Genomic DNA, 25,707 nt, shown 5'->3' with positions numbered 1-25,707 from the left:
ATCTAATTATAAAAGACGAAGAAAATTTTGAAGCACCAGCCTTTCTAAATATGAGGAAGAGGAAGAGAGTTACTTTTGGAGAGGACTTAAGCCCGGAAGTGTTTGATGAATCTTTGCCAGCAAATACTCCATTGCGTAAAGGAGGAACACCTGTTTGTAAAAAGGACTTCGATGGTCTCAGTTCCCTGCTGCTTGAGCAGTCACCTGTTCCTGAACCATTACCTCAACCAGATTTTGATGACAAGGGGGAGAATCTTGTAAGTGTGAAAAGCATGGAACAGCCGGGCGCGGTGGCTCAAGCCTGTAATCCCAGCACTTTGGGAGGCCGAGATGGTCAGATCACGAGGTCAGGAGATCGAGACCATCCTGGCTATCATGGTGAAACCCCGTCTCTACTAAAAATTACAAAAAACTAGCCGGGTGAGGTGGCGGGCACCTGTAGTCCCAGCTACTCGGGAGGCTGAGGCAGGAGAATGGCGTAAACCCGGGAGGCGGAGCTTGCAGTGAGCTGAGATCCGGCCACTGCACTCCAGCCTGGGCGACAGAGCGAGACTCCGTCTCAAAAAAAAAAAAAAAAAAAGAAAAGCATGGAACAAACTTACCTGTATTTTCATCGAGCTTCACCTGCTTTGCATGAGCAATCACTATGCTTTGAAATAATGAGATACACTAAATGATATGCCATGGTTTAAATTAATCTATTTTGTATGTAGGTTTTTGTGAATTTTTCCCCATTACAAATAATACTTCCCTGACTCCTTGTACATATTGAACAGATTTATACCAATGAATTTAACAACTCAGGTAAACTGGATACATTCCTTGGAAGACAAACTACCAAAGCTCCCTAAAGGTGAAATAAATAACCTCAGTAGCCCTATATCAACTTAAGACATTTAAATTTTAGTTAAACCTTCCCACAAAGAAAACTCTAGGTACAGATGATTTTTTTTTTTTTTTTTTTTTTTTTTGAGGTAGGGTCTTACTCTGTCACCCAAGCTGGAGTGCAGTGGTGTGATCATGGCTCACTGCAGCCTCAACCTCCCAGGCTCAAGCTATCCTTCTGTATCCTTCCATCTTAGCCTCCCAAGTAGCTGGGACTATGGGCACACATCACCATGCCTGGCTAGTTTTTGATGATTTTACTGATGAGTACTACCAAACATTTGAGCAAGTTAAAATACTAATTCTACACAAGTTTTTCCACAAATTGAAGGAGTAGGTTAATTGATGTCAGCATTGTGATTTCAGCATTAACCTGGTGCTAAAATCAGACAGGCATTGCAAGAGAAGAAAACTACAGTTCAGTATCCTTGTAAACATAGCAATATATAAAAAGATAAAATACATCATAACCATGTGAGATTTAGCCTTGGGCTGCAAAGTTGTGTTATGTTTGAAAAACAATCAGTGTAATTCGCCTTGTTAAGAAACTAAGAAATATGGTCATCTGAGTAGATGCAGAAAAAGCATTTAACAAAATCTAGTATCCATTTCTCATTTAAAAAACAAAACCTCTGAGCAAAATGGTAATAAAAGAGAATTTCTTCAAAGTGACAAATGTTGTCTATGCAAAACCAACAGTTAATGTCTTACCAGCAATTATGTGGAAAAGATTTGCTATCTGTATTTATATTGCCATCTTACCCTGGAATTTCCTGAGTAATGTTATAACATTAGATTGTGTTTATGAATGAATTTTTAAATTTTCTTTATAAGAGTTAGAAATTTAGCAGCAGATCATTATGTGTACTTTTGCTTATAAATTTTCTTAATAGTTTGATGGATTGCAGTTAGTAAACCTTCAATTGCAAACATGATTGGTAAGTGATATACATATATTTTTCTATTCAATATATTTGTTTTGCTTTGACTTTTAGAATCTTTTATTGATTACCCATCTGTATGTTTATTATAGTTTCTCCTACCAAAATAAATTCTTACTTTTCTTTTGGGCACATTATATATTCACTGCTTTTAAAGATATCTAACTTCTACTCTTTTTTCCTTTGTTTAGGAAAACATAGAACCACTTCAAGTATCATTTGCCGTTCTGAGTTCTCCTAATAAGTCATCAATCTCTGAGACCCTTTCAGGTAGTAACTTTTGTTTACCTTAAAATCATAAGTGTTATTTTTTATGTGTGTATATGTTGACTGTTTTTATTTTCTTTTAAAAATTTCATATTTGTTACCACAACATATACTTGGTTTAAAAAAACCTAATAGTATTGGAAAGCTGACATGAAGCTATTCATCCATCCCTTTTCCATTCCAAGCCTCATACTTCATAATCACCCACAATTCACTTCCTCAGATGGAATCCCCATTTTGTTAGTTGCTAGAAGCAGTGGAGTTAGCCTCTCAACTCTTAAGTATCAGTGACAAACTGCTCTTCACGGTTTACAGAACTGATATCTGGATTATAAGGATCATTCTTGAATATCCAGACTTTTTCCTCAACATTAGTGTGGCATTTTTAGCACATGTGCTTTCCAAGGTCTCTGGATATTTTATGATTATGACAAAGCAACAGAGATTGCTCCCATCTTTTCTGACAAACCAGGACTTAGCTGGCAGATGTCATGGGACGGGCACCTTTATTCAGGTGTCCTCCCTGGCGGAAACCCTTTAGTGGCTTCTTGTTGACACAAACCAAACATAGTAGACTCCAAGCCATGCGTTACTAAGTTAGAGCTAAAATTTGAACTATAGTCTATCACGTTCCAAAACCCATACCCTTAAACACATTATATGCCTTTCATTTATATCATTAAAAGTCACATGCCGGGCTCGTTGGCTCATGCCTGTAATCCCAGCACTTGGGGAGGCTGAGACAGGTGGATCACTTGACGTCAGGAGTTTGAGACCAGCCTGGCCAACATGGTGAAACCTGGTCTCTACTGAAAATACAAAAAAAAAAATTAGCCAGGCATGGTAGTGGGTGTCTATAATCTCAGCTACTCAGGAGGCTGAGGCAGGAGCATCACTTGAACCCAGGAGATGGAGGTTGCAGTGAGCTGAGATTGCACCACTGTACTCCAACCTGGGTGACAGAGTGAGACTCCATCTCAAAAAAGTAAAGTGGTCAAAATAAAATTTTCCTATCCTACACTTTAAATAAAATTTGAAACAAGTAAAGTATTTTCATGGTTATCTTAATGCCCTTTATTGTGATTTCATTATACAAAATGTATCGTGGAATAAATGGACGTTCATGAAAATACATGCATTTATTATAATGTGATTTATTCTGCTGTCTTAGCTTGGTAATATGTTAAGCAGTCACCATGGAAAGTGGTGAAAGTTTCTGAGTATCCAGTAAACTTAAAATTTTTTAAAACGAAAAAAAATTGGATTTCAAAATTTCTGCTGCTTGACTCCTCTTTTTTTGTTTAGATATGATATTAAATGTGGGTATCCTAAACACAGTGTTTCCAAAGGAAGATGCATGTTATAATTTTTGGTTTCCTACCCTGATTCTGTCTTTGTCTTATCAGGCACAGATACCTTTAGTTCTTCAAATAACCATGAGAAAATACCCTCTCATAAAGTTGGTAGAATAACAAGGACTTCTAACAGAAGAAATGTAAGTGTTTGTGTTTGGCACAACATACTTGTTTTTAAATCATACAATATACTTTTTCTGTTTTCGTTGTCAAATGATAATGGGTGAAATCTTGGTTTAATCAGTGTCATTAAGAACTAATACTTTGGCTGGGCGCCGTGGCTCACGCCTATAATCCCAACACTTTGGGAGGCCGAGGTGGGCGAATCATGAGGTCAGGAGATCAAGACCATTCTGGCTAAGACGATAAAACCGCGTCTCTACTAAAAATACAAAAAAACTTAGCTGTACGTGGTGGCGGGTGCCTGTAGTCCCAGCTACTAGGGAGGCTGAGGCAGGAGGAGAAAGGCATGAACCCGGGAGGCAGAGCTTGCAGTGAGCCGAGATCGTGCCACTGCTCTCCAGCCTGGGCGACAGAGCAAGACTCTGTCTAAAAAAAAAAAAAACTAATACTTTATCCTACCTAGCATGTAACCTATAAGGTGATAATGTGTTTCTGATTTGATTTTAATTATATTAGAAGAAAAATCTTAAAAGCTGCTTTGGGCCGGGCACGGTGGCTCAAGCCTGTAATCCCAGCACTTTGGGAGGCCGAGATGGGCGGATCACGAGGTCAGGAGATCGAGACCATCCTGGCTAACACAGTGAAACCCCGTCTCTACTAAAAAGTACAAAAAATTAGCCGGGCGAGGTGGCGGGCGCCTGTAGTCCCAGCTACTCGGGAGGCTGAGGCAGGAGAATAGCAGGAACCCGGGAGGCGGAGCTTGCAATGAGCAGAGATCTGGCCACTGCACTCCAGCCTGGGCGACAGAGGGAGACTCCATCTCAAAAAAAAAGCTGCTTTCAGAGCTGTGTTAACATGGAAGTTAACAAAATTTGTTTGGGATCTGTATGATTTTATGAATTTCTTTGATGTGAAAGTGGAGAGGATCAGCATGTAATTAACAGAACCAGAAAATAAGTATAACCTTTTTAAAATTGTGCTTCAGTCTGTTTGATTTTTAACACTTGATTTCACCTGGGAGTTATATATAAGCATAACTCCCATTGAATGCATGTTTTTTGCTATTTTGTTAAATTAGATAAAATTTGGATTTTTGTTTATAACATCATAAAGTATAAACATATACTTTCATATGGTTGGATGTTAAACCCAGGATTCAAACCTAGATAATCTAAAAATTCATGATTTTGTCCCCATAACCCAGCAGTTAGGTGCTAAATTGTAGGTTCTTAATGAGTAGTTGATGAATGAATAAATTAACGAATTCTTAAGCTGTTTTTTCTTTCTTCCCCAATATAATTGGGTGATGTATATATGCTTCTGGGTCTGCATTTGATGATTCAGAAATTGGTAATTACCATTTCCACCAATTTTCATCAAAGTGCTTTTAATAGGATTTGTGAATTAAGAAGTGGGATCTAAAGTGGTAGAAGCATCCTGGGAAGCACAACAAGATTGAGAGCTGCACATTTACATGTAATTGCTTGTGCTTTATGGTATCCTTACTTTACACTTTCCTTATAGCAATTGGTCAGTTTTGTAGAAGAAAATGTTTGCAACTTATTGAATACAGAAGTTCAGCCTTGTAAAGAAAAGAAAAGTAATAGGAGGAAGTCTCAAGAAACGAAGTGTACAAAGAGAGCACTTCCTAAGAAGAATCAGGTAAGCATGTGTTTAAAGATATAATAAAGAGTAGAAGTGGTGTGTTTCCTTATTGTATGATTAGGAAGATACAGAAACAAATTTTTTTCCAGTCGCCATTGGACAAAGATTATTAATGCAATCTTGTCGTGGAGTAGAATGGGGTTGGGGGGTTATATACTTAACTTTGAATTACCTAAGGAACACTTTTGCATCTTCTTCATCTTCTTGTGTTGCGTGTGTCCTGCACAGTAAATTAATAGGCACTCAAACCTGAAATTGATTCTCATGTTTGAATCTACCCCAACATATCATCCTTTTGGGAATCCTGATTTTTTTAGACAGGGATGAGTGTGCCACTTGCTACTTGTTAGATTCTCTTCTTCCAGTTGCTGAATCAAATTTTTCCCTAAATTTAAGGAAAAATTTAGAAATTAGCTCTCAGTCTTTCCTAACACTTCTCGTCATCTCAGATACGCTTACAGTCCATGTGATTAGCCAATTTAACACCTTAATCCAGTTCCTTTTCCTTCTCCAGCCCAGTGATCTGGACTCCACACTCTGAAGCCAGCTACTCACTCTTGCTGCCATTCTTGCAACTTGTTACTGCCTAACACCTTCGCATGTGTAGCAATGCTCATTCTCTGACTGCCAACTTCCTGTCCATCCAGCCTGCTCACTCCCTTACTCTGAAATTCTTTCTGCACTATTAAGCTTTTAGACACATCTTAAGTTCACATTTCCCTCTTCATCCTGAACTGAGTGAAGTGTTTCCAACTCTTGTCAGGAATCTCAATTCCGGATCCTTTTCCTTCCACCTCATCCATCCAGCAAAATTTCCAGTCTGACTGAGTTATCCTTTCTCCTATCTGACATAGCCTCTAGAGACACTCACACAGGAGTTGGGGGTAGTGCTACTACACATTCACTGACATCTGGCCTTCTTCACCACTTTGCTGCTTCACCTTATTTTTAATACTAAAGCCAGTGCATACTTTTCAGTCCTGTTCCTATTGGACATCTTAGCATTTGACATGATGGAACACTCCTGTACAGTCTCTGTCTAAGGTTTGTTTTCTGTCCCCCATTGTTAAATGTTTGTATTTTCCAGAATTCTCTTCTTTGCCCTTGTAAATTGTTTGTTTTCTGGGTAATTTCATAAACATAGTTAATGACCATATATGAAGACTAGAACTTCCTGATCTATAAATCTGTGTTCAACTACATACTAGACATCTGTCTTTAACCATGCTATGTCAAAATCAGCATTTCTAAAACTAAACTTACCAATCTACACACCCACCCAAAACATTCCATAAACTTCTTTTCCCCTCCATAAAATAAAAATGACTGCTTTTCTTGGTTAAATGGCACAGATATCCTTAAGTCATTAAATCCGGAAGGAACTGAGTGTTTTCCTGCTTTAGTTCACTTTTTTAGGTCACACATTCTTGATAAAATGATGAAAGATTATCTTACTGAAAAAAATACCATTAATTCAAAAATATACATACAACTTATTATATTAGAAATTGATTTTCTTCGTGTGTGTGTGTATATATATATATACATTTTAAAGCACTCTTACAAAGAATATGCACCTATTCATATAAAATTTTGGCCAGAAAGTACAAAAAGGATTGAGCATTAAGTCACTGCAATCCCTCCCAGGACTTTGCTGAACTAATACCATTTATGTAATAAAAGGAATACAGTTAGAATAGCAATGAGAGGAGGAAAGGGATGAGGAGGGGTATTGAGAAACCGACAACAGCTTTCAATGAATTTCTAGAAGACCAAGCAGATGGGAGCATGTTGACAGATAAAAAAAGGTGGAAAGATTGACAGCTCAGAATGTTCTAGGAGGGAACTAGAGAGGAGCCGGGAGCAGGCCTGTTCATGGGAATCCCAAGAGACCTTGGCCCAGAATTGGCAGGTACGATGGATGGTGAGTGTGAGAGGTGGTACTGAAAAACAGAGAGATGAATTGAAGTCCTATATTTGGGACAGTTTGCACCAGTTGGCATGCCAGCCCCCTCCCACCCTGATGCTCAGAACAGATGTTGTCATCTAGATTAAAGCCCTCATTCTGGCATTTGGAAAGTCCCACAGTCTTGACAGCCAGCTCCTGCCCTGATGCAAATCCTGACAGTTGACACTCCAGCATTCTGCCCCACCCTGCCCCACACAGAGTTCCTAGGTAGGATTTTCATGCAGGAAATAGACTGAGCTGGAAAGCAAGTAAACCTATACCAACTTACCCAATCTTAAATAAGAAACAGACAATTGAATAGAACAAATAGCATGAAGGAGAAAAGACCAATGTTAATAAGGTTAAAAACTGACCTCAGAGAAATAGGTTATTCAAGGAATAGAAGGAAATTTTATATATATAAATATGTACTCTAATTTAAGAAAATATCATCTGCATGAAAGTAAGGAGATGCTATGAAAAAGGAATTGCAAAAACATGAAATTTAGTAGTTGGACAAAAGAATTAAAGTTAAGGAAAGTCGCCCAGAAGGTAGAGCAAAAGAAAGACTGGAAACGAGAATCTAGGAGACATCTATAGGACTGTTAGGAAGAAGAAGGATAAAAGAGAATGGAAGAAGTTATCCAAATAAAAGAAGAGGATTTCCCAAAAATAGAATGGAAGAAATTATCCAATTAAAAGAAGACGATTTCCTAGAACTGAAGAAAGGAGTCTTCAAGTTAAAAGCACCCACTGAATGCCTGGTACAATGAAGAACAGCCAGGGGGTAGGCCTGTAACTGTGAAACTGAACAATAAGGATAAGGAGGAAAGTGGACTTTTCCTACAGAGACATAAGAACCAGAGTGGCATCAAGTCTAACAATAGCCTGAAAGCCGCAAAATCATACAAGAGTTCATTTAAAGCTTAGAAGAAAACTTAATTTTAACTGAGTATTCTACACCAAGCCAAAGTCTCAATTAAGTGTGAAGGAAAAAATAAAAGACATTTGAGTGTTTCTTTTTTTCTTTTCTTTTTATTTTGAGAGGTCTCACTCTCACCCAGGCTGGAGTGCAGTGCTGCAGTCACTGCTCACTGCTTACTGCATGCTTGACCTCCCGGGCTCAAGTGATCCTCCCACCTCAGCCTCATGAGTAGCTGAGACTACAGGTGCACACCACCACACTTGGCTAGTTTTATTTTGTTTTATTTTGTTTTTGAGATGAAGTCTCACTCTGTTGCCCCAGGCTGGAGTGCGGTGGCATGATCTTGGCTTACCACAACCTCCACCTCCTGGGTTCAAGCGATTCTCCTGCCTCAGCCTCCCAATTAGCTGGGACTACAGGTGCGCACCGCCATGCCTGGCTAATTTTTGTATTTTTAGTAGAGACGAGGTTTCACTATGTTAGTCAGGCTGGTCTCGAGCTTCTGACCTCGTGATCTGCCCTCCTCAGCCTCCCAGAGTGCTGGGATTACAGGCTTGAGCCACCATGCCTGGCTGGCTCATTTTGTTTTACTTTCTTGTAGCAGGGTGGGGGTGTGGGGGTTGGCCTCACCTTGTTGCCCAGGCTGGTCTCAAACTCTTCCTGGGCTCAATCACTTCTCTCACCCCAGCTTTCTAAAGTGCTGGGATTACAGGCTTGAGCCAGCATGCCCAGCCATAAAGTTATTTTTCTTTGGATGCTACTGGAGGAGAAACTTTAGCAAAATGAGGAACTAAGCTTAAGAATTCAGGACACAATGGATCTAACAATACAAGAGCGTGATCAAAGGGAAATCGCTGGTTATAGCTGTTCAGCCAGCCCAGAAGAGCAACCAGTCCAAATTTGAGCAGGGAGAAGGTGCTGGAGGAAAAAAACAGAAAAGACCTGTGATTGAAAGAATGAAAGGTATGTCACATACAAAAAAAAAAAAATGGTAATTATATACCATTTCAAATAGAAGTCTGTGTAAAAGTTTTAGAGTAAATATGAAGCAAGCGTTACTATGATTTCAAGCAATAATGCAGAATAAGGAAAAGTAGATTTTATGGTGCTAGGAATCATCTCCCTCAAGGGTCCCAGAGGAGAAGAAAGGAATATGAAAGTTGTGCTTGGCAGAGCCATGAAAAATGTTTGCACAGTCATCATAATATAGATGCTATTTGTTTTCAACTAAGGACGAAGCTTTTTGTTGTGCAGGACGATGTAAGTGTTAACAATCCAATAATAACAGGAAAATGTAGTTAATGGCAGAAGGTGAAAAATGAGTTAAAAAGGTAGAAACAAGGGGGCTAATGATGTTGCTGGCAAGAGTGCAGACTCTGGACCAGACCCCTGGGTTTAAATCCTGCGTTCATTCCTCCCTCCAGTGCAATGCTGGGTAAAAGTCTGGACTCCTGTTTTGTTTGTTTGTAAAACAGTGGTGGAAATGGATGTTAGAAGTTTGTGAATCTTAATGAATTCATGCGTGCTCAACTCTTAGAAAAGCGCCTGACCATAATAAGCTTTGTGGCCATTATCATTATCATGAGACATTCAAGATATATATTTTAAATTTTAATGAAAAGAAATAGAAATGTAAAAGTTCAATGTTTACCAACAGAAGAACCAAAATTAACATAGAAAAGAGGCAGGTTTGGTTTTAAGTGAGCAGTTTTTTTCATCTTTCATAGCAAGGCATTGACAGATAACTAAAATTAGATTAAACGCCACTTCTCAACCAGAAGTAGCGTTAGAATCCTCAAGAGTAAATTCCTTTATAAACCAGAAATAGAGAAAGTTCCCAAAGTGTGACTTAAAACCAGAAACAGTGAGGGCAAAGGATTGGTGAATTTGATATCTTTTGAACCATACATCATGGAGTATACATAAGGAAAAAAATCCCCATAAGAAAATTTAAAAGACAAAGGACAAAAAGTATTTGCAACTCATATCAGACACCAAGGATTAATGTCACTAATATTTAAAGAGCTTCTAAGTTACTTAGAAAGGAACAGTCTTCAAAAGATAACAAAACATTTACAAAACTGAAATGAAAATGACCTTCAACATAGGAAGGAAATGTTCAGGCTTCCTCAGCGTAAGAGAACTGCATCTCTAACGTGCATTGAGATGCGTTTCTCACCTTTTAGATACCAAAAATCTGAAAGTTGACAGCATACTCACGTGGTGAGGCTATGGGGCAAAAACGCACACTCATACATTTTCTGTTAAAGCAGACCTCTGTGGAGGAGTATTTGGCAGTATCTGGCCAAATTAAATATTCATTTATCCTTTGACCCAATAGGCCTATTTCTAGAAATCTATCTCAGAGATTCACTGATCAAAATACAAAAATATGTGTTTATTTATTGCAGCATTCTTTGTAAAGCAAAAGACTAAAAGCAAACCATATGCTCATCGATATGAGACTTGTTGAAAAAACTGTGGTATTTCCATAAAGTGAGTATTAGACAGCTGTAGAAAGCTGTGAAGAGAACTTCCATACACTTCTATGCAGTGATGCCAAGGGGACACAGATGGCCCTTTATATACTGTGGTCCAGCATCTGTGGTTGGTCGAATCAGAAACATTCAGGGCTGGGTGAGGTGACTCACACCTGTAGTCTCAGCACTTTGGGAGGCTGAGATTGGAGGACTGCTTGAGGCCAGGAGTGCGAGACCAGCCTGGTCAACATAGTACAACCCCATCTGTATTTTTTTTAATATATTATTTTTTAAAAAGAAAATACTCAGAAAAATCCAATAACAATACAATTTTAAAAATACAAATTTTAAAATACAGCATATTAACTATGTAGTATTTATATTGTATTCAGTGTTAAGTCATCTAGAGATGCTTTAAAGCATAGTTATGCTGTATTTTTACAGTATAATGCTGTGAAAGGAAGTTTGCATAGGCTCTATGCAAATACTGTGCCATTTTGTGTCAGGGACTTGAGTATCTGCAGATTTTTGGTATCCACAGGAGGTCCTAGAACCAATTCCCGTACAGATACTGCAGGGTGACTGTGTTTACTGTTAAAATGAAAAAAGCATGTTATAAAACAATATATGTGATCAACTACCGGTTATGGACTGAATTGTGTCCCCTCCCACATTTATATATTGAAGTCCTGACTCCCAGGATCTCAGAATGTGACTGTATTTGGAGATTTGGTCTTTAAAATAGTTATTAAGTTAAAATGAGATCCACAGAGTGGGTCCTAATCCACTCTGACTGGTGTTCTTGTAAGAAGAGGAAATTCGAACCCTCAAAGGGACACCAGGGACGCGTGTGCATAGAAAATGACCATGTGAGGACACAGCCACAGGGTGGCCATCTGAAGGCCAAGGAGAGAGGCCCCAAGAGACACCAGCCCTGCCAACAACACTGCCAGCCTCCAGACCTGGGAGAAAATTAATTTCTGTTGTTTGAACTACATAGTCTGTGGCATTTTATTATAGTAGCCTTACAAACTAATACATTACCCTTCGTCTAAGAAAGTAGAGACCATTAAAAAATAATAATGGTATATGTATATACACACACATAAAGTTTCGATTTTTAAGTTGTAGAATAAGCCAAAGAAAAATTAAAAACTGGCTATAGGGAGAAGGGAGGAGACAGGAGAGAATGTGAATTCAAGCTAGACTTCATTAAGTGTACTGTTTTTTAGTTTTGATTGTGGGACCATTTAAATGTTTTGCCTGACTATGAAACAAAATTAAAGTTAGGAGAAAGAGAACAATCTCTAAAAAGCGAAAGCAAAATTTGACAAAGTAATCTTACTACGTCAAGTTGGTGGCTTAACCTCATTAAGAATTTTTTCAAACCTAGAAATTTGAATATAAGGGGGATAAGTCTTTTTTTTTTTTTCTTTTTTTTTTCTTGAGATGGAGTCTCAGACGTTCTGTCACCCAGGCTCAAGTGCAGTGGTGTAATCTCGGCTCACTGCAAGCTCCGCCTCCCGGGTTCATGCCATTCTCCTGCTTCAGCCTCCCAAGTAGCTGGGACTACAGGCGCACGCAGCCATGCCCAGCTAATTTTTTTTTTTTTTTTTTTTTTTTTTTGTATTTTTTAGTAGAGACTGGGTTTCACCATGTTAGTCAGGATGATCTCGATCTCCTGACCTCGTGATCCGCCCACCTCAGCCTCCCAAAGTGCTGGGATTACAGGCGTGAGCCACCGCACCTGGCCCTATAAGGGGAATAAATCTTAAGGATAAAAATAACTGCAAAGAAATTATAAACAGTATGAAACACTCAATAGAAGCACTCAATTTAGAATAAAACAAATAAGCAATTTTTCCCATCATTAAGAATCATTCACTAAGAGACAAAAGATAAATTTTTAAATCCAAGAAATTTAAAACTTTGTAAGACTAAATTTGACTTGGAAATAAGAGTAGAAATTGGAATTGTTCAGCTCTGTCCACTGATAAAGCTTTAAATTCATGAGCATCCCTGGTGCATAGATTGTCATTAGACATACCAGTTAAAAGGGATTAGCGTCCCTTGGTGAAATGACTGCTGTCAGATTTACAACAACAAATTTAAAAAGTGAGCCTGGCTGGGTCTGTACCAGAGTACAAGGAAGGATGCTAAATAAAACTACTGGTGTCGTGTTAGCGGACACAAAACCATCTTCAAGGGGCTTCCACTGACCAAATATGACCATCAGCATTGCAAAGCGTTGAAGTAGTACAATCATGAAATAACACGTAAGTTTATTACTTTTTTTAAGTAATGGACACTTCAGAAGCTTGCTAGGATACCCACTCATTTTTCTGATAACAGGAAAATAAAATAACAAATAGTTGATGAGGGAAAAGTTGTTTATAGAAGAATTCCAGCTAATAAAAAAATGCTCAACAAAGCTGCTAAAACATTTGATAAAAGGCTGATGTGACATCATAGTAACAATCAACAGAGGAAGGAAACACCATATAGAATGGGAGAAGATATTACAACTACAAACCATACATCTGATAAGGGGTTTATAGCCAAAATATGTAAGAAACTCAAACAACTCAATAGCAAGAACACACCAATTGAAAAATGGGCAAAGGTCCAGAATAGACATTTCTCAAAAGACATGCAAATGGCTAACATCACTAATCATCAGGGAAATGCAAATTAAAACCACAGTGAGATATCACTAGCTATTATCAAACAGGTGAAAGATTACAAGCATTGGAGAGGATATGGAGAAGAGGGAACCCTTTGTACACTGTTGGTAAGAATGTAAATTGCTACAGCTTGTTTTGATTGGCAAAGTCAACTAAAAATACAGAACTGAACCTCTAAACAAAATGTTTTATTTGGGAAAATGTAATTGCAGTTTGGGGCATACACAGACTGAGGTGGTCTTTGATATGTCCTAAGAACAAAGAAAGTTGGCATTTTGAGTAGAAAGAGAAATGTTACATATTATTTAGAAAGAAAACTCACTGGCCCTACGCAAAGTTTTGGGGAGCTGGTAAGCTCTGATTGGTGAGTGATGGTGGTAGTTAAATTTAGTCTTACAGTCCCAAGTGCTTTTTGCCCCCTGGTCTCTGGACTCCAGTTGTTTATGACACGGTAACTCCAAATAATCCATTTTCACAAGACATTATGGGAAACAGTATGGGGGTTCCTCAAAAAGTTAAAAATAGAACTACCATATGATCCAGCAAATCCCACTTCTGGGTATGTATCCAAAGGAAATGAAATCAGTTTATCAAAGAACGATAACCAAGTTACAGATTCAGGCTAAGTATCCATCAACAGATGAATGAATAAAGAAAAAATATGTGTGTACACACACAACAAAATGCTGTTCAGCGTTAAAGAAATCCTGTCATTTTGACAGCATAGAAGGATAGAAGGACATTATGTTAAGTAAAATAGCCCAGGCACAGAGAGACAAGAAGATCTCACATGTGGAATCTTTAAACAAACAAACAAAAAACTTACAGAAGCTAAGAATAGAATGGTGGTTGTCAGGAGGGCTAGTGGGTTGAGTGGTGGGGGATGATGAGATGTTGGTTCAAGGGTACAAAGTTTCAGTTAGACAGGATGAGTAAGTTCTGGAGATGTATTATACAGCATGGTGACTAGGAAATAATAATGTATATGTGAAAATTGCTAAGAGATGACATTGTAAGTGTTCTTACCATAAAATAATTATGTGAAGTGGTGGAGATGTTAGTTTAATCATGTCCCAATGTATACATATGTCAAAACATCTCATCCACCATATTATATGCAAGTTTTAATTTGTTGGTTATACAATTGTATTCAAATTTGTCCATCAAAACTGAATCTAATCAAGCTTCTAGATCTACTTGCCAATTTATAGGACGTGGAGGAACATAGACACACTGACCGTAGTGAGCCAAATCTAGGACTTGGCTAATTCTGTAGGAAAGATGCCTCAATTTACTCACCAAATAAATGTCAAGGGAAGTAAAAGAAGGAGCTATAGTATAAAAGAGACTAAAAGACATTAATCCAATGGTACGTATGGAGATCTTATTGGGATCCTGATTAGAACAATTGTTTTAGGGAAAAAAAAAATTATGGGCCAAGGGAGAAATTTGAACTTTGAGGAGATACTGGGGAAAATTGCCATCATGGTTTTTGTGTTTTGTTGAATTACGTTTTGTTTTGTTTGAACAGAGTCTCGCTCTGTCGCCCAGGCTGGAGTGCAGTGGCACGATCTTAGCTCACTGCAACCTCCTCCTCCCAGGTTCAAGTGATTCTCCTGCCTCAGCCTCCCAAGTAGCTGGTACTACAGGTGTGCACCGCCATGCTCAGCTAATTTTTGTATTTTTACTTAAAGACGGGGTTTCATCATGTTGGCCTGGCGGGTCTCAAACCCTGACCTCAGGTGATCTGCTCCCCCCAGGCCTTCCAAAGTGCTGGGATTACAGACATGAGCCTCTGTCCCCTGCATACATTTTAAATTTTGCGGTCATTCTGTATACACACACTGTTCTAAGAAGTGAGGCAGAGAGATCCCAAGTACCCTTTTCCTAGCTAGTTTCCCCCAATTGTGACATCTTGCAAAACCATAGTTCAGTGTCACAGCCAAGATATTGATACAGCCAAGATCCAGAGAGCTCTCCTATGGCCTTTTGTAGCTACATCCACTTCCTACCCATAACCCCGCCTCATCCCCTGGCAACCACGAATCTTTCTCCATTCCTACAGTTTTGTCATTTCGAAAAGGTTACCCTAATGGAGTCATGTACTGTGTAACTCTGGGACTGGCTTTTCACTCAGCATAATTCTCTGGAGATTTGTCCGGGTTGTTATGTGTATCAGTAGTTCTTTTTATTGTTGAACCATATTTGCAATTGTCTCTAAAAGAAAAAGAACCTTTAACTCTTCAAGACACTGCAGGATTTTCCGATGAAATGATGTGTAACATCTGGGATTTGCTTTGAACTAATCTGGGGTTAGGAGAATTAAAGTGAATCATGATTTCTATATGCTAGTAATGGTTGAAGTTAGCTGATGGGTACATAGGGTTCAGTAAACTATTCTCTGTACTTTTTGGGTGTTTGAAATTTTCCATTAGACAAAGTTAAAAATATAGCAGTATGAACCCTTTATTAGAAAGAGGGAGTTAACTGCAAGAGCTAAAATTGGACCCAGCAGATAAGTAAGCACCGGGGCAGGCAAGTGTGTGCTTGATCACCGTAAGCTTTCCTATATGGTGTGATTTGTTGCCATGTCCATGATTTTTTTTTTTTTTTTTTTTTTGGAGACGGAGTCTTTCTCTGTCACCCATGTGGAGTGCAGTGGCTCGATCTCAGCTCGCTGCAGCCTCCGCCTCCCAGGCTCAAGTGATTCTCCTGCTTCAAGCTTCACTAGTAGCTGGGAGTACAAGGGCCCACCACCACACCCAGCTAATTTTTGTATTTTTGGTAGAGATGAGATTTCATCATGTTGCCCAGGCTGGTCTTGAATTCCTGAGCTCAAGCAATCCATCCACCTCGGCCTCCCAAAGTGTTGGGATTAAAGGCATGAGCCACCGGGCCGGCCTGAATTATTTTTAAATAATTTTAAAGCTATTCTCTGAAAATAATTTAAAGAAGTCTTAATTATGCAAATAAGACAAAAGATAAACATTTACTTCTGCTTCCTGACCTCCTTCACTGTGTGAGAAGAGGAATCAGTGATTTTGAAGTAAATAGAATTGCTTTAGGGACAGTCCCTTCAGTTGTTCTTTGGCTTTTCTAAGCCATAATCTACCGTAACCATTTCTTAATCAAATGGCTTTCCCCGGGGGTTCCAACCATATACAACTTCTTCGTTATTACACTATCAGCAAGGCTTTTGTACTGTGGTAAATTCAGATTTTGATAAGTTTCTGGTCTTTGCTGATGAAATCTTCTTATGACTAAGATCAGCTCTGCCAGATATGTTTTCAGGACAGACAGACCTGAGGTGCTTTAATTGTTGTTTTTTTTGAGGGGGAGGTGGTGGTAAAATACTTTTGTTGGCCCATGACCATGAAAAAACAGAAATTTAGTCTTTCAATCGCATTGAGCAAATTTTATGTAAGCTTAACTGTACTTCTTTGACCATTCATTCATTCATTCATATTTGTGGAGTAGCCACTGTGTGCTTGGCACTGTTGTAGATCCAGGGACATGATTTCCAAAATCATGAGAAGAGGGGATCTTTTTTTTTTTTTTAAACCCATATATCAGAAGCTAATCTGGTGTTATAATCTGGTGGCATTGCCCAGTGTGTTAACTGACCACACTGGGTCTATGCCGCATAGTAATATTAATAGCATAATTTAATATTAAAAAATAAAAGTATATGAGGTAATCGATATGTTCATTAGCTTGACTTAATCATTCCACAATGCATACATATATTGAAACATGGTGTTGTATGCCATACGTATATTCAATTTTTGTCAATTAAAATTTTTTTTTCTGTTTTTTAAAAAGAGTCACTGTGGCCTGTAATCCCAGCACTTTGGGAGGCCGAGACGGGCAGATCACGAGGTCACAAGATCAAGACCATCCTAGCTAACATGGTGAAACCCCGTCTCTACTAAAAAAAAAAATACAAAAAACTAGCCGGGCGAGGTGGCGGGCGCCTGTAGTCCCAGCTACTCCGGAGGCTGAGGCAGGAGAATGGCGTGAACCCGGGAGGCGGAGCTTGCAGTGAGCTGAGATCCGGCCACTGCACTCCAGCCTGGGTGCCAGAGCGAGACTCCGTCTCAAAAAAAAAAAAAAAAAAAAGAGTCACTGTGTTGCCCAGGCTGGAGTGCAATGGTGCGATCATAACTCAGCTGCAGCCTCAACCTCCTGTGTTCAAGCCGTCCTGCTTTAGCTTCCTGAGGAGCTAGGACTACATGGGTGTGCCACCACACCTGGCTTTAAAAAAAAAAGTGTTGATATTTTTCCTCATATTCACTCTCAAGTAATGGAAAAGAATTTGAGAGAACAAGATAGCTTTTACCATGGGTCAGGCCCTACATTAACCAGCTGTATCACATGTCAGCTCATTTAATACTCACCTCAGCTTTATGTGGGGTGTGCTGTTGTGACTCCTGCTTTGCAGAGGAGGAGAATGAGGTACAGAAAGTTGACTTGCCCAGGGTTATAAAGCAGTTAAGTAACAGAGTCAGGACTTTAACCCAAAGTGTCTGCCACCAGAGGCCAATTTTTTTTTAATTTTTTTTTCCAACTTATCTGTGAGCCTCAAGTTAAGATTTTTCTTTTCTCTTGGCTTTCAGGTTCATTGACCAAGCCAGCATTTCCCCAACTGTTCCACGGAATGTCAACAGATGTTCCATGAAAAAAATATTTACTGGAAAAATATTTAACCCAGCACTTTCCTAATGTGTATGGAGATTATTTATACTGTGGACTTCTCAGAGAATTTCATGTTAAATGTACACTGTAAATCACCAGGAGGAACATTCATCTTGTACAGTTCTAAAATTATTTTTCTGTGGAATGTTTTGTTTTCACAGGATATCTATAGATTTCTCAGGGAGCACATAGTTTTGTGCCATTTCTGTACTCTTGAATCTCACCATTAGTTTCACCTAAATATGCTGTGCTGTCACCCAAATGACCTTTCTTAAATTTAAGATCAAACGTTGACACTCCCAAAGTCACCATGCAGTGAGCCCTCATTGCTTTCATTCAAGTCACTGTGACAAGGGCTCCGCTCCTGCCACTTCTGCATGGATCCACGGGCCATGTCTTGCTGCATGCAGCCCCGCACCTGTAGCTGTGCTGTCTCACTTTGAGTTCAGGCACGTGGCATTCCCCTCTTTGAAAAGCCTTTCTGCATCGTCCCCATAATAGGCCAAAACAGCCCTTGCTTGTTCGAGATTTGACTTAGACATTACATTTTCCGTGGAGCCGATCTTGAACAACTCCTGCAGGCTGGGTACCCATCTTCTCAGTTCACATAGCCTGTCATGGTGCAATGGTGCGTGTGCATGGTAACTCCTTTCCTTTACACCAGCAGCTCCTTGAAGAACACATCCTCTTTGCTTCTAGATCCCACACCTGGCAAGTTATTACCTCTCACACAGCAGTCTCAATAAATGTGTGAATGAATTCCACTTTCTGGATTTTTTTTTTTTTTTTTTTGAGATGGAGTCTTGCTCTGTTGCCAAGCTGGAGTGCAGTGGTGCGATCTCGGGTCATTGCCACTTCTACCTCCCTAATTCAAGCAATTCTTCTGCCTCAGCCTCCTGAGTAGCTGGGACTACAGATGTGCACCACCATGCCCAGTTAATTTTTGTATTTTTAGTAGAGACGGTTTTCACCATGTTGGCCAGGATGGTCTCGATCTCCTGAGCTCGTGATCTGCCCACCTTGGCCTCCCAAAGTGCTGGGATTACAGGCGTGAGCCACCACACCTGGCCTGTGTTGTTAATATGTTTTGTGTTGTCCCTAAATTCTGGTTCTCTTCAACATTATCACATTGAATATATCTCATTCCTTTTGCCCATAGCAGTCTGTCTTTCTAATATTTCAGTACAGCATTTCCCTGAAGTCTTCCATATGAAACTTTTTTAAAAACATAAAACATTGTTTCTTAGTTACTGATATGGCACTGAGAATTGAATGTAATACTCCATTCTGGATATATTAAGTGACTTTTAATTTTTATGGAAACCTACATTTTCCATCAATTAATGTCAGACCTTTGTCTTCCATCTTCTGCTTGTGCTTGTTAAAATCCATTTTGTTTTGACTGAATCTTGATTAAATCATCTGTTGTTTGAATCTGCAGATTCAGCTAGCTTTGTGTTTTCTTCATATTTTACATACACACCTACTGTTTCTTCATCCAGACCTAGGAGCATAAAGCAGTCTCCCATAGCTTGCAGTATGTAACTCACACTAGGTTAATCCTGAGTCATCATAACTGTGTGCTGCTTACAAATATCTTATGACGTTACATTCATGTAGTTAGTTCTAAAGCATCTCATATAGTTTTTCATTTATCCAGCCCTTGTTTTGGCAAGTGCCTTGTGGAAATGTAGAAAGCTACCATACAATTTATAAACCGAATCCTGCTTTGTAGTTTATTTGACTTTGTGGAAGTTACCTGACTTCCTACCCTCGATTTAGATGCTTACAATTTTAAATGAAATATAAAAGTGATCTATTCAATAAAGCACTGTATAAACAATAATTAGAGATATTATAGAAGTTGAAGGGTCAGGCTGGTCGTTATGGCTCACACTTGTAATCCCAGCACTTTGGGAGGCCAAGGCAGGAGGATCGCTTGAGCTCAGGAATTTGAGGCAAGCCTGGGCAACATGGTGAGACCCCATCTCTACCAAAAATACAAAATAAAAAGCCGGTCGTGGTGGTGTGCACCTGTGGTCCCAGCTACTTGGGAGGCTGATGGGAGGATTGATTGAGCAGGGGGGCAGAAGTTGCAGTGAGCCGAGATTGTGCCACTGCACTCCAGCCTGGATGAGAGTGAGACCTTGTCTGAAAAAATAATAATAATAACTAGTTAAAGGGTCAAAGTTTTATGTGGTGCTACATCTTTCTCAATTGCAATGTTTTAATGCATTTTCTCAGGTTTTAAAAAGTTGCAGAAAGAAGAAAGGAAAGGGAAAGAAAAGTGTTCAGAAATCTTTATATGGGGAAAGAGACATTGCTTCTAAGAAGCCCCTCCTCAGTCCTATTCCTGAGCTGCCTGAAGTCTCTGAGATGACACCTTCAGTTCCAAGCATCCGAAGACTGGGTTCAGGTATCCTCACCTTTTCCTGGTAGTTATATTTTATCTTTTCTCGTCACCTTCTTCGTTGCTATTTTACTTTTTTCACTTTTTTCCCATTCACCATGTAAAGAGTACGTAAATTTAAAAAGCAACGTTTCCTTACATTACCATGAGCATTTCTAGTGGAGGAAAGAGAGTCACTTTTAACTTGTAGGTGGCTTAGACCCTTTTCAGAATCTGATGGAAACTCTGGATCCTTTCCCCAGGAAAACCAAGACACAAGATTTTGCTTATAATATCAGTAATAATTTCTGTGCATCCTATTTCCTTTTGCTTTTTAAAGCATTTTGTGAAAATAAATTCCATTTGGTGGTGTAGTCCATCGTTGAAAGTGAACGAGAGCTGGATGCAGTGAACGAGAGCTGGGGCACCTGCCTGTGATCCCAACCATTTGAGAGCCTAGGGCGGAAGGATTGCTTGAGCTCAGGAGTTTGAGGCCAGCCTGGGCAACCTAGCAAGACCCTGTCTTTAAAAAAAAAGGAACAAAAAATGTGAACGAGGTTATGGTTCAGTAATATGTATACCTTATATGAGTTAAGGATGTTTTGTTAGAGTTGGCACTACTGAGCGTTTTCTAAAAATAATACATACAAGTTGCGCTTGATTACCTTGAAAGTTATTTTATTATCAAGTCAGTTGATATATGGGGTAGATAAAAAATGGAATTGTTTCTGGTTTCTAATGCCCAAATTTTAAACGTACTGGATCTTGATGAAAATAATAAGGATTTTTTTTTTTTTTTTTTTTTTTTTTTTTTAAATTTTTAGTAGAGATAGGGTGTCCCTGTGTTGCCCAGGCTGGTCTTGAACTCCTGCACTCAATCAGTCTTCCTGCCTCAGCCTCCGAAAGTACTGAGATTACAGACACGAGCCACGCTGTCTTGCCTGAAAATGATAATGTGTGTCCACTTGGTGTGTTGATTTGTATAGAATCATTTTTTAAATGACTACCTTTGTCAGTCATCAGATATTTGTAGCCTGCCTCCTATTTGCAGAATACCATACAAGATTAATAATAGACTTGAGGATGAATGAGGTACATGCCACCATAGACTCTTGGCTTCTGCGTCCTGCTTAACATTAGGGTAGCACAGGAGTTTAAATAAACAGCCACCCTCTGTCGCACATGTCCTGGCACACACTCTTCTCCTGCCATGCTTTCTCACAGGCTGTGTTGCGACAGGGCATCCACCACTCTACCTCTTTTTAATCTGACCTAATGTTGCTTATCTTCCAAGATTTTGCTGTACTGTCTGTTTTTCCAGGAATACTCTGCAACATACTTCCATCACCTGGTTTTATGATGATCTATTTTCTGTGTTCCCCTGTTCCCTAAAACTTCAGTCTCCTTGAGAGTGGAAACTAAGTCTTATTTTCATTACATCTCTGGTTCTAACAGGAGTTTTTCAAAAGATTTTTAAACAGTGATTGTAGTAAAATTTTCCATCTTGCATCCTATTAGAGAATTTATTTTTAAAAATACCTAAAGCATTTTTTATCTGTAACCAGTGGTATCACCTGCTACATGGATTTAAAGCAATTCAGCTCCTTCCTTCCTTTATCTCTTTCTCCTTTCCTATCTCCCTATATCTCCTTTACCTTCCTTCTCTAGTATGTTGGATTTTATGCGAAATATATATCTTTTTGTTTGTTAGATAGTTAGTTTGTTTGTTTGTTTGTTTGTTTGTTTTTTGAGATGGAGTCTCACTCTGTCGCCCAGGCTGGAGTGCAGTGGCTCAGTGTTGGCTCACTGCAACCTCCACCTCCTGGATTCCAGCAATTCTCCTGCCTCAGCCTCCCAGGTAACTGGGACTACAAGCACGTGCCACAACGCCTGGCTAATTTTGTATTTTTAGTAGAGACAGGGTTTCACAGTGTTGGCCAAGCTGGTCTCAAACTCCTGACCTCAGGTAATATGCCTGCCTCGGCCTCCCAAAGTGCTGGGATTACAGGTGTGAGTCACTGTGCCCAGCCATAAATATCAATTTTTAAAGCTGTCTAAAGAACCCAACTAACATTGGTTGGCATTGAGTGAACACTGATCTGTTTAATCTCTAGCTTTAAGTGACATAATTTTAAGTATCTTAGTCATGGATATATTTTTAAATGGAAACATTGATTTTTTAGACTTGTGGCTCACCTTATGTTTTATAAATCTTTTAGTTTTTATTTTGTTTAAAATACTTTATTCATTTGACTGACCACTGAAAAACATCATCTGAGGTAACAAAGATTGCATCTAATTTTTCTAAGATTTAGAACTCATAAAGCCTGAACTCATGTGGGCTGTGTTACTTACCAATTTGATGATGGTTTTTCCACCTCTGATGTGCCAGAAACACATGAAAGGCTGCCCATGTGTATCTTCCTGGAGGATATTTAGTCAAAGGCTGAGGAATTAAGGGTTAATTTTTATAATATTGAAACAAACATGGTTCTGCTTGAGAGTACGGTGCACTTTATAGTAATTTTTAACAAAGGGCATGAGACCTGAGTGTCTTCAGGCATGCTGTTTTAGCTCGTAAGTCCTCATATACCCCCAGAATTCCACATTTTCCCTCCCGTGTTTCGGAGGATACCTTGGTAGAAAGTTTCAGAAGCATAATGTTGCCCATTTGCAGTCATTCATTTTTAGGGAAATGGGAGATGTCGCTGCCTCGTGCTAATGGACCCTGTAGCATGGGAAGGGTGTTAGAATGCAGGAAGCAGTTTCAGATGGCGTTCTCACTTTCATGGTTTTAGTTTTATATGCTTTATTAATTCATGCGTTGAATACCTATTTTCTTAACCTGTGGATCATGGGAGAACTAAGAGAGGAGGAGGAGGATGACAGATGGGCAAGTACAGTGTAACATTTTTGGGTCTTGTGAATGCTTAAAACACAAAAACAAAACAGGGCACCTGATTATTTAATAAATGTAAAGTTCATTCCCATTGTTACTTTTTAATTCGATTGAAACCTATTTACATGCCCATAGGTTATTTCAACTCAAATGGCAAACTGGAAGAAGTGAAGGCTCCTAAAAATCCAGTGAAAAGAAAGGATCTTTTGCCTCACGACCCAGATTTGCATATGCATCAAGGCTTTGATAAATATGATGTGTCTGAATTTTGCTCTTATATGAAAAGTTCCTCATCGGTTGTCTATGCTACTTCTGATGAAGATCCAAATACAAATATAATGAACATTAATGAAAATAAAAATATTCCAAAAGCAAAAAATAAGTCAGAAAGTGAAAATGAACCAGAAGCTGGAGCTGACAGTCCTGCTTCTTGTGCTTCTGTACCTGAAGAACATGTGGCATCAGATAGTCCCAAACCTGCTCTGACCCTGCAACAGGGTCAAGAATTTGCTGCTGCTGCTCGTCAAAATGCAGAAAACCTTTGTCAAATCTTGAAAATTTCACCAGATCTAAACATAAAGTGTGAAAGAAAGGATGACTTCTTAGTAGCTGCAGAAGGAAAACTGCAATGCAATCGTTTAATGCCTAACTCTCAAAAAGACTGTCATTGCTTAGGAGATGTCTTAATTGAAAATATGAAAGAATCTAACAGCCAAAGTGAGGATTTGGGAAGAAAACCCATGGAAAGTAGCAGTGTTAACAGTTGCAGAGACAGGAAAGATAGAAGACGCTCCATGTATTATTCTGATGGTCAAAGTTTACATTTGGAAAAAAAGGGCAATCACACACCCTCCTCCAATGTGGGCAGCTCTGTAGAAATTAGTGTAGAAAATTCTGAACTGTTTAAAGATTTGTCTGATGCCATTGAGCAAACCTTTCGGAGGAGAAATAGTGAAACCAAAGTGCGACGTAGCACAAGGCTACAGAAAGATTTGGAAAACGAAGGGCTTGTGTGGATTTCACTTCCACTTCCTTCCACTTCCCAAAAAGCCAAAAGAAGAACAATATGTACATTTGACAGCAGTGGATTTGAAAGTATGTCTCCCAGAAAAGAAACTGTGTCCTCCAGACAAAAACCACAGATGGCACCTCCCGTCTCAGATCAAGAAAACAGCCAGGGCCCTGCTGCTGGTTCTTCTGATGAACCTGGTAAGAGGAGGAAGAGCTTTTGTATATCTACACTTGCAAATACTAAAGCCACTTCCCAGTTCAAAGGCTACCGGAGAAGATCCTCTCTTAATGGGAAGGGAGAGAGCTCTCTGACTGCCTTGGAAAGGATTGAGCATAATGGAGAAAGAAAGCAGTAATTGACATTTCCTGCAGAGTCTGTGGCAAGATGGAAAGTAACCATCTATGCTGAGATGATCTGTCTAGTTCCCATCCTCTGTTCAACCTCGGTGTTTCAAAAGTTGCTAATAAATAAACTCATTTGAGTTGAACCTACTTTTATGTAGAAATAAATAAGTTTCTTCACCATTCAGATAGAAAACATTCTATTAAATATATTCGTCTTTCCTCAGAGAGTAAATGCTTTATTACTATTTCGCTAAAGGGGTTGTTTTTAGGCCCAACAAGACATCTCTCAATTTTTAGACTTTTTTTTAGTATATATATATTTTTTAAGTACATATTTACCACTGAAGTTTTAGACTCTGTTGTTAGAAGCATCTTTTAGAATTGGCTAATTTTATCTGGATAAGAGGTTTGTTTTTTGTTTTTGTTTTTGATTTTCCCCCACAAAAGACAAATTGATAGAATTAATGGAACTTTATTAAAATTGAAGGAAATATAAACTTTAAGACGTAAAGCGGGTGAGATATGTATTTTTCTTTAGGAAAAAAAAAAAACCTGGCTATGAATTTTAACTGACAGAAGTTGAAATTACAAAACTTGTTTTCCTTTTGGTTAAATTTAAGAGAAGCTTTGATGGTTTGTTTTATCTGTCCCAAATGAGATTTTTATTTTAATAGTTTAAATCCTAAACAAGAAATTTCAGAAAATTCTTTCAGTAACCACAGTCTTATAAATTCATCACTATAAATGAATATATAATTTAGAAATAACTCTGATATGAAACTATTCATTCCTTCAAATAAGATTCCTGTATGTTTTGTTGTGTGTGTGTGTGTGAGAGGATTGGTTTTGTGTGTTTTTTTTTTTGTTTTTTTTTTTTTTGGTGAAAATATAGCAGCTCAGTTAAAGACTGGGCTCTCAGATTATTCTAATTAGTCACAGGCAGTTTAGGACTTGATTCATGATTTTCCATTAAAAGTTTTAAAAACCAAAACTCACTGAGAAATTTAGTTTACTAACACTAAGTGTGGTGGTAGGTCACTGATTTTTTTAACACTGAGTTTTCCAGCGATTCTTTTTCTTTTGTAATGTCTGGCA

At 38.8% G+C, this 25,707-nt stretch overlaps 1 protein-coding gene across 6 annotated transcripts in view; it reads left to right on the top strand.

Annotated features, from left to right (window-relative positions):
* CDCA2 (cell division cycle associated 2) overlaps positions 1 to 24,759 on the top strand; it is a 50,685-nt gene extending 25,926 nt beyond the window's left edge. For all 6 annotated transcript variants that reach the window (XM_050801973.1, XM_050801972.1, XM_050801974.1 and 3 more), the window contains 6 exons: positions 16 to 257; positions 2,018 to 2,096; positions 3,500 to 3,588; positions 5,096 to 5,233; positions 20,213 to 20,384; positions 23,392 to 24,759. In XM_050801973.1, coding sequence (XP_050657930.1) covers positions 16 to 257; positions 2,018 to 2,096; positions 3,500 to 3,588; positions 5,096 to 5,233; positions 20,213 to 20,384; positions 23,392 to 24,623 — 1,952 coding nt within the window. In that variant the 3' untranslated portion in view covers positions 24,624 to 24,759. The remainder of the gene's footprint in view (positions 1 to 15; positions 258 to 2,017; positions 2,097 to 3,499; positions 3,589 to 5,095; positions 5,234 to 20,212; positions 20,385 to 23,391) is intronic.
* The last annotated feature ends 948 nt before the right edge of the window (positions 24,760 to 25,707 follow it).

Source organism: Macaca thibetana, chromosome 8 (assembly GCF_024542745.1).
Source record: "Macaca thibetana thibetana isolate TM-01 chromosome 8, ASM2454274v1, whole genome shotgun sequence".
Taxonomy (NCBI): Eukaryota; Metazoa; Chordata; class Mammalia; order Primates; family Cercopithecidae; genus Macaca; species Macaca thibetana.
The sequence above is the reverse complement of the archived record's forward strand: the minus strand, read 5'-3'. Positions and strand labels throughout refer to the sequence as shown.